This window comes from Hemibagrus wyckioides, linkage group LG08 (assembly GCF_019097595.1).
Source record: "Hemibagrus wyckioides isolate EC202008001 linkage group LG08, SWU_Hwy_1.0, whole genome shotgun sequence".
NCBI classification, from domain to species: domain Eukaryota; kingdom Metazoa; phylum Chordata; class Actinopteri; order Siluriformes; family Bagridae; genus Hemibagrus; species Hemibagrus wyckioides.
This window is the reverse complement of record NC_080717.1, coordinates 16,244,486-16,257,262: the sequence shown is the minus strand read 5'-3', so window position 1 is coordinate 16,257,262 and position 12,777 is coordinate 16,244,486. Positions and strand designations below refer to the sequence as shown.

Here is a 12,777-nt window from a genome sequence, read left to right as displayed (position 1 = left end):
ATGCCGAAATATTAAAGTTCCTTTCACTGGAGCTAAGGGGTCAAGCCCAACCTCTGATAAACAACACCACAATTCAATGATTTGGAGGGGTGTCCCAAAACTTTTGGCAACCTAGTGTTTGTTTGGTGTATTTTTTTTTTTTTGCTTCATATTTAATGACATTCCTAGTTTAATGGGGATAACCAGATACACATAAAATGATCATGATAATATGCTTTCAGTGTCCTGTACACATTTTGTGGCATCAGTGTTCCTTGGGGTCAGTTTGAGCCCAGGTTGTTTTAGCTGTATAAAACACATAAAACTACATTCGTCAGCTTTGGTTGTTTTGGTTAATGTTGAGGTCACTATAACTATTAATTTTATAATCTTCAAGAAAGTCCATCTGTTAATTAGAGAGAATTTATGGTTATTTGTCAATTTGTCTATAGAAATTCTGGGTGTTTAGGAGAATTTAAAATGCTGGGGTCAAATTGACCCCAAAAGATGGGCAAAAAGAGGGCAAAAGATGTTTGTACATTTGAGGAGGGTTAATACGGCCTGAAATAATTTATATAATATATATAGGCAAATAATAATTTGCCTGAAATTGTCATCTCCTCATTTGTAATGATACTGTAATATTTTCTTCTAACACAAGACAGACCCCGCTGCTGGTAAGCAGAGAAACACGACTTACTTCTAATCACAGTGCTTAACTCCTAATCCTGCAACAAAACTAATCCTCACATGACATAGCAAATATTAAGAACATTAGGTAAGATCTGAGGCTGAGATTAAGAGAAGCAAATCTCTATTAAGCTATAATACACAGTTAAACCCTGGTGGTAATCTGGGGTTTTGTAGAACCACAGTTATATACATAACATCTTTTCAGGCATGCTGGGACATTCATCGATCCTTCCATCCATTATCTGTACTCTTTATCCTACATAGTGTTGCAGGGAACCTAGAGAATGTCCCAGAAGACTGTGGTCACAAGGCAACCTGGACGGTTGTACAAACCCTTCGCAGGACACAATGACACACACTCAGACACCCATTCACACACTACGGACGGTTTAGAGATGCCATTCAGCCTATAATGCATGTCTTTGGACTGGAGGAGGAGACCAGAGTACCTGGAGGAAATTTCTGAAGCACGGGGAGAACATGCAAACTCCACACACACAAAGCAAAGGCAGGAATCAAACCCTGACCTCTGAGGCACCATGCCATTGGGACTTCCAGTGCACACTATATTATCACCTACAAATAAATCAACAGCAGCAATTAGTCTATAATCCGTCACTGTCAGGCTAGAACTTAAACAGCGGTGGTGGCTCAGGCTTGGTTATTAATCTCCTAGTTGTCACTGTGAGGTCCTTGAGCAAGGTCCTTAACCCTTTCTGCTCCAGCAGTGTTGTATTATGGCTGACAATGATGTACTCCAACCCCAACCCCAAGAAGCTGGGAATTGCATAGAGAGGAATTTGACAAATAAGTGCCTTCTGAGAAGCAATTAAATGTGATTAAAACATATTTCAACCTCTTCACCCTCCATTTAAACTCAAACTATTAGACTAGAAAACTACACTAGTGTGTTTAACTATCTGTGTATTATAATGTTGACCAGTGCTGAGTGTGTTCAGTGTGAGTACATTGGATGAGCACAGGACAGTGTTTACGATTGCAGCTGCAGTTCTTAGGTACTAATCTACAGTATCAATGTTCCACGTATCCATGAGATTATCCACTTTAGAAAGGGTGAGAGTTGGGCATTAACTGTTTTAGGAAGTGCTAATCTTTTTGAGAAGCAGAACAATACATTATCTAAGCTAATTATTTGGTGATGATGCACAGTGGTGGTGTAGCTATCACTCCCAAGCTCAGGTTTCTGCTTCCTGTAGTCATGTTCTCCGATTTTCTCCCACCTCACGATTTTTTATTGCCCCTGGAGGTAAATGTGTGGCATTATACAATGCCTTGCATTGTACTGGACTGGCATCCCATCATGCCTTTGACATCATGCAGCGTTTCCCAGGCACGTGACCTCACACTTCAATGGAGAGTAAAAGTATTTGAGTAAAAGTATCTCAAGAAATCTAATTGGAAATAGGTTGCATTTGAGTTTCATCTCTCACCTGATTTCACTTTCTCATCTCACCACTGAACAGCCTGGAGATAACCATGAAGAATCATCTGCCCTTTCTTTCTCGCATCGTTAATCCGACATGCTCATGTCACGTTCTCTTTTACAATATCAGAAGGATTATTCCACTTCTGTCCACACAGGACACTCAGGTACTCGTTCAGTCCCTTTGTCATTTCCAAACTGGATTACTGCAACTCGCTTCTGTCATGTCTGCCTCTGAGCGCCATTCTACCTCTTCTACTGATCCAGAAAGCAGCTGAGGAACTTTCAACCTTCCTAAGTTCTCCCATACCATCCTTTTGCTATGTTCCCTCCACTGGCTTCCTGTAGCTGACTGCATCAGGTTTAAAACACTGATGCTTTCCTCTGAAGCTAAAAACAGACCAGCACCCACTTGCCTCAAAGCACTTATCCCTCCATGCACTGCACCACACTCCCACCACTGCTCAACTGGTCCCACTGTCTCCTGTCCGAGTCCCTCTGGACTCCTCAGGGTACAAGGAAGTCATGCATCAAGACTCTTCTCTGTTCTGGTACCTGAGTGGTGGAATGAACTTCCCCTAGATGTCAGATGAGTCACTGACTGTCTTTATACAGTGTCTGGGATGTAGTAGCTTAGTGGTTAAGGTTGGAGTATTGAGTGGAAGGTTGCGAGTTTGAATCCCAGGTCCATTAAGCTGCCAGTGCTGTGCTCTTGAGCAAGGCCCTAATTGCTCAGTTTTATAAAATGAGATAAAATGTACCTCTGAATAAAGGCATCTGCCAATGCTGTGTGATTTTTAGCCTCATAGTAAAGGATCTAGATACTTATGTAATTTCAGTATTTATCTTGATTGGTGTCCAGCTACAGCCCTGCAGACCAAGTCTCCTCTTCCAACTAGCTGACTAGGGAGCAATTTGACATTGGGCCAGGATTGCGCAAGGCTCTAAATACAATGTCTACCTTGCCAAGTCTGAGCCAATGTTGGCACAGTGCTGTATTGGGAAAGCACCAGTATCCTACCGGCTCACCCAGAACCAGTATTCTGGTGTTTTTGCTTGAAGATATTCTGCACACTTTAACACTAGAGTCATCAGTTGCTTCGTGGCCTGTCCAATGAAATGATTAAAATAATTTTTTACCAAATGTTTTCTGACATGATTAGATTTTCACCTATTTATATTCTCTACACATCCAAGTCCAAGCTCTGTCATATTCTAGAAAGATGTTTACTACTTTCAGCTGATGTACTAACTAGAATGGTCTTCAGCAGATGCTGAGTGTGTTTACTGGTTAGCACATTTGCCTCACACCTCTGGGGTTTGGTTCCTTCCTCTGCCCTGTGTGTGTCAAGTTTGCATGTTCTCCCCATGCCTCAGGGGTTTCTTCTGGGTTCCTCAGTTTCCTCCTCCAGTCCAAAGACGTGCGTTGTAGACTGATTGTGTAAATGTGTATGAGTGTGTGTGATGGGTTGGCATCCTTTCCAGGGGGTCCCATGTCTTGTGCCCCTTGAGAAAGGCTTCCCCCCATACAGGCTGTGACCTGTATAGGGTAAGCACTACAGAGAATGAATGAATAGATTCTTTGCTCCAATTCTTTTAACTTAAGTAGAGCTTTAGCATATGATCCCAGTTGAATGATGGGAGAAATAAACACTACTCCACATCTCTATGGAGAAAAACATTTCATGAGGACAGACAGGTAAACATCACTGTTAGGATGATCATCTTTTATCCTAAAGTGCTGCTGAATTCTGATTGGTCAGAGCATGCTGGTTAACGCACATGATCTTTCACAGCTACTTGTATAGCAGATTCTCAACATAATCTAAGTTTAATGATCAACAGAAGGACCCATGAACAGGATTCATGTTTAATAGATTCACTGAAACTGGTTGGCTGTAAAAACTCACTGTAGCCTCAGCTCCCTGTTCTTGGAGATGAGATATGGTCTTCTGCTTTTGCAACTCATCCACCTCAACATGTAGTGATCTGCACATGCTGAGATGCCTTTCTGCTCAGCACGGTTGTAAAGTGTGGTTATTTAAGTTACATGTAGTTTTTCCTGTCAGCTTGAACCACACTGGACATTCTCCTCTGACCACATCAAGACAAAATAGATTGGGTTCAATCCAACATTTATGGGTAAAAACTAGAGACCAAAGCATGTGGAAAATACTCAGTAATCGAGAGCCATGTTACAGTTAAATCCCCACTATAATGTTTGATGTGCAGATTAGATGAAGCTCTTGACTGCTATCTGTATAATTTAATGGATTGCTCCATGATTGATTGATTAATGGGATGTTTTTACGATGCAATAAAAATAACATTTCAACCTAAAAATGATAGATATATGCATGCTGGCAAAATGGCTTGAACATGTTAACTACTAATCATCTAAATGCTTTTATTGCTGCTAGCATCTCCCACCATGCTGACAATGTTGAGAGACAAATAAATGGAATATAAGCATTTTTATTGCAGTGGATGAGGACAATTGCTTGTATGTCCTTTCCAATAAACATTTAAATAATAAAAGAATGATGCTTTCAGAAAGGTTCAACTGATGATTTCTTTTGTACAGAGATGGAGAAATGACACGTTGTTTTTAAATATCTGCAGTCTTTATTTTTTGCAAGACTTTGATGTGTTTAATACATCCTTTCTCTTACATTTTTTTTAGCATGTTCCCCCCCTCCCCATGTTAAGTCTATCCTCTGAAAGAGTAAGACTTGCACTATTATAACCTCTCTCAGAGACTGACTGCTCCATATTTACACAATTTCCTCTCTGTAGTCAAGTCTTTTGTAACTCCTTTTCAAAGATGGCGCTGTTCCATTGTTCGGGGCGAACGACTACACAGACTTCATCCTGTAGCTCGGTTACTCCGGCTAAGGACTTTTGGATCAGAAAAGGCGGTCGGTTCCAGTCAAACTGTTCGCCTCAACTCAACATGGAAGGACTTAAATGGCCGTTCCTTCTTTGTGTGAAACAGAGGGAAGGTCTGTTGTGGAGATGTTTAGGTATGCTCTCCTGCACAACAACCTTTAAGGATACATTACTTAACGTACGTTAAGTCAGAAACTTGATTTTTTTTTTAATCCATCTAAATATGAATGAACTCAAAAGAACCATCCAAAAAAAAACCCCAAACAGCTCTGTCCAGGGCCTCTGAGCGAGTGACCAGGACTGGCCTTCAATCAACAGCCACTGAAGAGATTCCTGCTAACACTTCAAGTGTCGGCGTTTCCAATGGCAATTTTAAAAAGTGCATACGACACTAAGACACTCATGAGCTCATGATCAACGCTATCCTTAACTCTGCACACCGTTTACAACATCCTTACTTAACGATTGGAGGGGGAAAAAAAAGGAATGACAATGGTAAGCTGGTGTATAAACAATAAGCTTTACATTACATGAAATTTGAAGCCAATACAGATTCAGGTAATTTAGAAAACTGTTAAAATGCAACCATCTACAGATATAAATATATATATTTTTTCCAATACTGCACTTTATGGACGTTATGTCGTGTTTGTAAAAGAACTTAGAGACATGCAGTTAAATAACTTACTGTACAAGAGCAAGGAGGGAGCAGTTCACTGAGAGAAAGGTGGGTTCATTTTAGAAGGGGGAACGCAAGAACCCCAGCTGTTTTCTAACATAACACTGTACTTGTCAGTCATCAGAAAGAAAACCTACATGTACAAATGGCCTGTGGAGCAAAAGAACAGTCCACAAGCCACAGAATGTGAGATTGTATGCTACCGTTGTGAGTCTTTTTGTCCCGATGTAGGGACGCATTAAAATAACGTACCGAGGGTTACAGATTAGGGGGAAAATAAGCGTCTATTGTAATGCGGAGTTGACGGTCAGATGGTGAGAATGGATTTAAATAGGCTACTCTCGGAGGTCTTCATTAGACCAGTGGGACAGACAAATGAAAGGAAATGAAACATTTACACACGTACAGAAAACCACTCCATCTCACTCAAGTCAGCACCATCAGTCATTCTGGACAAGGCAAATTTGCTGTAGTACCCAATACATAGATTTACACCTTAGAATACATTTCTAGCAAAATTAAAAACCGTCGAATAAAAACCCTGTGTTAATTTCATTATTGCTCTTCTGTGTCTCGAACACCGTTCTAACTAACTCGCATGTACACGTTTGTCCAGGTGGATGTGATTTCCTTCCTCGTGAAGCACCCGTGCACAGAACAGCCGCCGTGCAGTCAGGCTGTTTCAGTCGCAGTGTGCGTGCTAGAGCTAGATGAATAAAGTTGAATGGTCACGTCTGTGCACACAACCCTCACTTACAACAGGTCATCATCAGGTCACCTTTTGTACAGCGGCCATAATGAGCCTGTTATGAGCCAACCAGCCTTCGGATGAACAGAAAACCATCCAGAGTTTTCAGTTCCATTCATACACTTTCCATTTACTCCAATACACTCTTCCTATAAGACATGACGTCCCTGACAGAAATTTCAATTTGTTTTTTTTTTTGTTTTGTTTTTTTTTTTTTTAAAAAAGGACCCTTTAAATCTGCACATGCTAGCCATTTTTGACTCTGTACCATATTTCGCGGCTTGGCCCTCATCTTTTAACATTATTAACTGAAACGCTTGGTGCGCTTAAGGTTTCTCGACATCTATGTCACACACGCTGGCACTCAGAAGCATACACACATAACAGGTGTTTAACTGGTGATTGTGTACCTGCTACATTTTGCTTCACTCAGTCTAAACATGGTATAGGAATTAATTAATAAGCTATCTTAGGAAAGGCTCTCTCAAACAAACAAACAAAAAGGAAAAAAGTCATTCACACCAGCTCTTACTCTCTCGTACACACACACACACACACACACACACCTAAATATAGAGCAAATCTCAGCCTGTAAAGCTCCTTTTGGAAAAAAACAAACAAAAAAAAGAATATATATCCATGTGCTACTGTAAACACTGATAATGACTTTGGGAAGCAAAGTCCAGGAAAAATGGTACGAAAGGGAGGTGTTTCTGGTTCAGAATCCCATGTACATGAGAGTCCATTCGTATTAAAAAGGAACAAAAAAATATTAGGGTGACGTTATTTGAGTATTAATAACTTGAGAGTCTTTCCTAGATGGCAGACATACCATAGTCTTAAAGGCATCCTCTTTTCTTGGTTTGTTTTTTTGTTTTTTGTTTTTTTTTTTTTAAAAAAAAGACAGTTTCTTCTCTGCAATAATGCTCATCCTTCGCCTCTGAAGCGCTCTTATCTGGTGCGGGAGATCAGGAGGGTCAGAGCAGCACCTGCAAGGGTCAGCACCAGGCTGTACGGTGCCAGCCGCACACCGCTGGAGGAACTCCCGACATTTGGAATTTTGCGCACTTTCTTAGGTGTTGCTGTGGAGAAGTACATGTCTGTGTCGTTGTCACAGGAGGATGAATCACAGCCACTGCCGCTACCCTCTCCACTGCCATCCTCTTTAATAAAAAGAAGAGTAAAAAAGTGTTAGAAGCAGGGAAAACACTAAAATGGACGAACAGCTACAAGAAGAATTAGCCTGGGAAGCACTACCCAAGGAATGATGTAATATACACAGCAATGATGTCATCATGGTAAATTTCTGTACGAGTGGTCGATTCTTACCGGTGTCATACGTGATGTCGTTTCCACTGTGTGCTGCTTTCAGCCATACGGTCATTTCCTTCAGCACAGCAATCTGTTTGCGTATCACCATGTCCGGTTTGGTGATGTCCACTTCCACATGTGGATTGGAGACCTGATTGGCTAAGCCGTTGCCCAAGACCACAGACTCGTACCTGATACAGCACAAAAAACAGAACAATCAGAAAATTCAAAGCTACATCTTGCTGTAATTAAAATGATGGACTCAGGAACTGCCCCAGCTCACCTGCTCTTGGCTGTGCCATTCCAGCACTCATCCCCCTGGGTGACCCTGTCTCCAACACAGACTGTCTCTGGTAAAGTAGACCAAAACTTTTTGGCATGCTTTAGCTTCTTCTTCACATCGGCCACCTGAATGAAAATTGTGAAAATTATGACTTCCACCATAGCCTTGAAATTAAATTGGAAACAGTTTAACAGAGATCTGAGATGTGGGCCCATGCAGTAAAAATGTGTTTTTACCAGTCTATCCATGTTGGTGCCAGCTGCAGTGGTGGGTCTGGCATCTGGGCTGTATGGCCGGAAGCGACCAGGGAATCCTGAGTCTTTTGTAGAACGCCTGGAGCGCAGTTCTTTTTTTGGCTGCCCGCAACCCTGGAATACCTGTGGAACACAAACAGGATGAACATTCTACAATTACAAGGCAGTTATTCAAGTCACTTTTCTTCCATGCACCTACCATGAATTACAGGAATTGTGATGCATTTTTAGAAATGAGGTGATGTAAAAGCAAACAAAAGAAAACGTGGAAAAGTGCAGACAAACAGTAAACAAAATATGTAATTATCTATATTTATAACGTACTTATGATAAATATTTTTCTTTGAAAGACTTTTTCCTACCAGCTACGACTTCGGCATCTTTATTCTTGCAAACATTTGCATTTCCAGTGAAATATAATGCTGTTGTGAATGCTTCTTTACTTTCCATTCTAAGATGAATGAAGTTTATCATTAATGGTGGAATCATAAAGTACCCTGAGCAGTCACTGACCTTCTGTGAGATTTGCATGCTGTTCTCCTGCATGTTCATGATTGCTTCAGAGATCTTCACATCAATGGGGTCTATTACTGACTCAAAGTTAAATGGTCCCTCCAGTCTCTCAACCAGACTCAGCATGGCATCTGAAAGGCAAACACATGAGCATACTAAATAGGAAAGTATGAAATGTTAACCGAGACATGAAGTACCGAAAGCACTAGACACTATCATTTTCTCAGAAGCATATCTTTACTGCTCATTATTTATGCTTGGTGGGAAAGGGGGGAAAAAAACCCCACCCATAGTTGTAACCTATGAACACTGGACCTAAGAAATGTACACAATGTCTATTGCTGCTGTAACTAATGTTTTACCACTAGGGGGAACCACAGAGCTGGCTAAAGTGGCAGTAAAGGCTGCCATAGTTAGGCCTTGTTAAACAGCAAGTGGGCTTAACAAGGCGCCACAGAGCTGATGTTCGGGATGAGCAAAGCCAGCCAGAGCCAGAAACTGTGTAAGTGTGCGTGTGTGAGGTTGAGTCTATTGTAGTTTTACATACCATAGAGACCCAGCACACTGCATCTAACAGTAACACACTTGTTATTTTTAGTTACATCCTAATCCTCCAAGTCTAAACCATTATCCTCAGCTCTTATAACTCACAGTCACAAAAACACTGGCAGTAAATTTGTCCTGTCACACCTCTTCACTGCTCAGTAGATTTGCCCACACTCTCGTTCCTTACCCAGAAAGTTGTTCCACTCCGTGTCGAGGTCGGCTTGGTTGGCCAGGCAGCCACGCATTACGTTGAGGCAGTAGTTTTTACAGGGCTTCAGGGCCACTTGACCTGTGCAGTATGGGCAGTACAGCATCTTCATAGCAGCACGCACGCAGCTTGGAGAGGCACTCACCTGTGAAGGAGTGACCAAAGAAAATGTGAGCAAGTGGATGGCTGTTAATCAGATTCAGCTTAAAAAGAAAGTGCAAAGGTCTGCTGCAGGGGCTGATGAGTAACCAGACCACTCAATTACAGGAGAACGCTTTTAATCGATAATAAAGCGAAAGGTCAAAGAATCTTATTAAGGTCATCTTCTCTTTCAGGAAGTCCTTTATCCATCTGAATGAATCATTGTGCTCACCGTGGAGACTTTGCTGACCACCTCAGGTATGAGAGCCAGGCCAAGGGTGAAGGTGCGGGCAGCAATGAAAGCTCTGCTCAGCTGCAGTCTCAGCTTGCGCGGCACATCGCCGAATGGCATTAGCTCCTCTGTATGCCGACTCACACATTCCATGTATGCGTCGCTGAACTCGTACTGTGCATTGACCAGGCGGAACATCCGCTCAAGTAGTTCGGCCCAGAACTCCGACAGCATGTTATCGAGGTGCACGACAGAGCTGCCTGATATGTAGTAGAGCCGCAAGTCACGGAAAAAGTGCTTGAAGAGCTCGGCGTTCTTCACATACATCACTCCGTAGGTGAGCACGAACATGTCGTGCAATGACTTCTCTGCATTGTCGAGCAGCTCTTTGAAGAACTCTACAAGAGAGAATGGTAAAGGAAATGAGGTTAGATTAGACAGCTAAGCAAGAAAGTGCTAAGCAAAGCAGACCTTGACATAAATTATTATTCATTATTTACGGAGACAGAATATCTTTCAAACAGAAGACAATTTATAAACAGTAAAATAATTCAGCACATACATACAAACACACAAAATTTCCATTATCTTGATTACCTTTTAAAAACAGACATGATTTACATGTCAAAAAAACCTGCTCTATTGTGCTAAATTGATATTACATTGTCATTACAATCAGAGAGCAGAATTTCATAGTCCACAGCGTTCTGTTTCGCGTCTGGAAAAGCCACTAGGGTTACCAGTGAGGCCAGATAAGTATGGGTTATTCTCAAACACATTAATGCATTTTCCATTCAACCCAACATTGTTCTACAAACATTTTCTTGCAGCCAGTTGGAAAATAACTTTTTATCATGGGAGAAAAGTGCTGACAGGGGGGAAAAAGGGGGAGTGTAAGGAAGAATGAAAGGCAGCCTACTGTTCACCCGGTAACATCTCACCCATCAAGCCAGTTGAGACTGACCACCATCAATGGCATTTTTCTGTTGTCACATTCCATTCGCTTTTTTTCTTTGTCTCGCCGCTGCTCCTGCTCCGTCCTTCAGAGAGGAGCTTTCAATAGGATTACTGAATAATGCAGACCCCCTTCGCCAAAAAGGGACCTGTACCCTGCCTCGAGCCTCTCTCATTCCCTCTGCTCTGCTTTCAGTTCATCAGTTCCTTCAGAAAGCCCTCTTCAGTGGAGACAGGGAACAATGACCTACTTCATCCTGTGGAATGTCAACCCCACTCCCCACCACAAATAATCCAGCCCTTCTCTCCCATGAAACACCTTCCCCACGGCCCAGGCTTTCTTAATCTGAACAAAATGAGAATTCCACTGAAACGGCTTCACCTTTTTTCAGCCCTCGCACATACAAACAAATAAGCATTAACACACGTTTTTATTACATTAACATCTCCGTAACTGGCTATTTGCAACAATTTGACGCATGCAAGTTTTTGTGCATGTTAAAGAGTTGCACACACGCCCTTGATTAAATCAGTCTAAGCCCTCCATTCAATCAGACTATACTGGATCATATCAGAAGCACACCACAGCACTTCTTTCAAGCACAGTGACCGGCACATACGCTCAGGTCAGCCAGGCACCATCACTTCCACTTCACACTGACATCCACTCGGCAAAATGGCAGGTGGTGCGTGTGTGTTTTGTGTGTGTGTGTGTGTGTAGCGAGGGAGTTAAGGCCGTTCCTTTAAAAGCTGCTGTGTAACCACGGATACCGGAAACACTGCAGCCTTTACGTTCATCAGTGTTTCAGCAGGCGGCCATCAGCCTCTTACTGACATGGGAAGAGGAAAAGGGCATGCAGCTCAAGCTCTCTTGAGTAAGATTATAACAAATTCCCGCCCCAGCTAGACAGCGAAGAATGCCAGATCTGCCAAACGTTGAAAGTCACACAGCAGAGCCATGACTGGGACAGAGGAGCGAGAGGTAGGGAGACAGCTGGAGAAGGAGAAGAGAGAGCTGGAACTAATAGAAAGACGGTGAAAAATGACCAGTAGAGAAAACGCTATTGTGAAGAGTCACTATTCAGTAGAGGGAAATTACACAAGAAACCACTATGTAAAAATCCAACACTTTGCAGATTTTTAGCTTTATTCTTTTTAAACCACCGAGGAAAATTGGATTTCAAGTCACTACAAATGTCGCTAGTTTTAAAACATGGTTCAGGTTGATTTTGAAAACGTTTGAGAGATTTACACATCTTGTTTCATCATTAAGTGCAAGGTCATGGAGCAGTGCAAGCCTGCCAATAAGTGAACAAGTTTGAGACCTCCCTTCTGGTATCTCCATTAAAGTGAGCTGTCCGTTAGCGAGTAGTTATACACAAGGCTACTCATTTGAAGAGTAATAGGCACATCAACTTTAAAATGGGAACTTGATCTTCCAGAAAAATTTTCCTTACTTTTAAAGGGTAGCTCTCTGATCAGACCAGCCTGCTTTTGCTGCCTGTTTCCAGCGGTCTGTGCACTTGTACCATTTCAAAGGAAAACTCAGGTAACATTTAAACATGCTTCTGTACTGTCCAGAAAAACAGAATGCTAAAAAAAAGTAAGGTTACTGGCCACCAAGGCTCTATACTTTTCTACATCCATCCTTCAATACAGTCCATGTTCCCTGACCTTTCTTGTCCCAACCAGTAATTGCTTCCCATTTGTACCAATTAGTCAGTGAGTTCCTTTCTTTTCTTGTGGGATTGCAGGCACCCTGCCGCGCAGCTGTGGTGAGAGTTTGGGTAGGGGGTTTTAATCCTGCAGACAATACTGACCTGGCCACAGCTATCCAGACAAGACGCACCAAAGGAGAGCTATTTTGGGCCATGACTGAAACCTCGAGACTACTCTCACCACA

General features: G+C 42.1%; 1 protein-coding gene across 1 annotated transcript in view; it reads right to left on the bottom strand.

The window, feature by feature from the left end:
- Positions 1-6,615: 6,615 nt before the first annotated feature.
- gpc4 (glypican 4) overlaps positions 6,616-12,777 on the bottom strand; it is a 29,731-nt gene continuing 23,569 nt past the window's right edge. The window contains exons 3-9 of the mRNA XM_058396990.1: positions 9,921-10,318; positions 9,527-9,692; positions 8,794-8,924; positions 8,263-8,403; positions 8,027-8,151; positions 7,762-7,934; positions 6,616-7,595 (exon numbers count right to left, since the gene is read on the bottom strand). Coding sequence (XP_058252973.1) covers positions 7,384-7,595; positions 7,762-7,934; positions 8,027-8,151; positions 8,263-8,403; positions 8,794-8,924; positions 9,527-9,692; positions 9,921-10,318 — 1,346 coding nt within the window. The 3' untranslated portion in view covers positions 6,616-7,383. The remainder of the gene's footprint in view (positions 7,596-7,761; positions 7,935-8,026; positions 8,152-8,262; positions 8,404-8,793; positions 8,925-9,526; positions 9,693-9,920; positions 10,319-12,777) is intronic.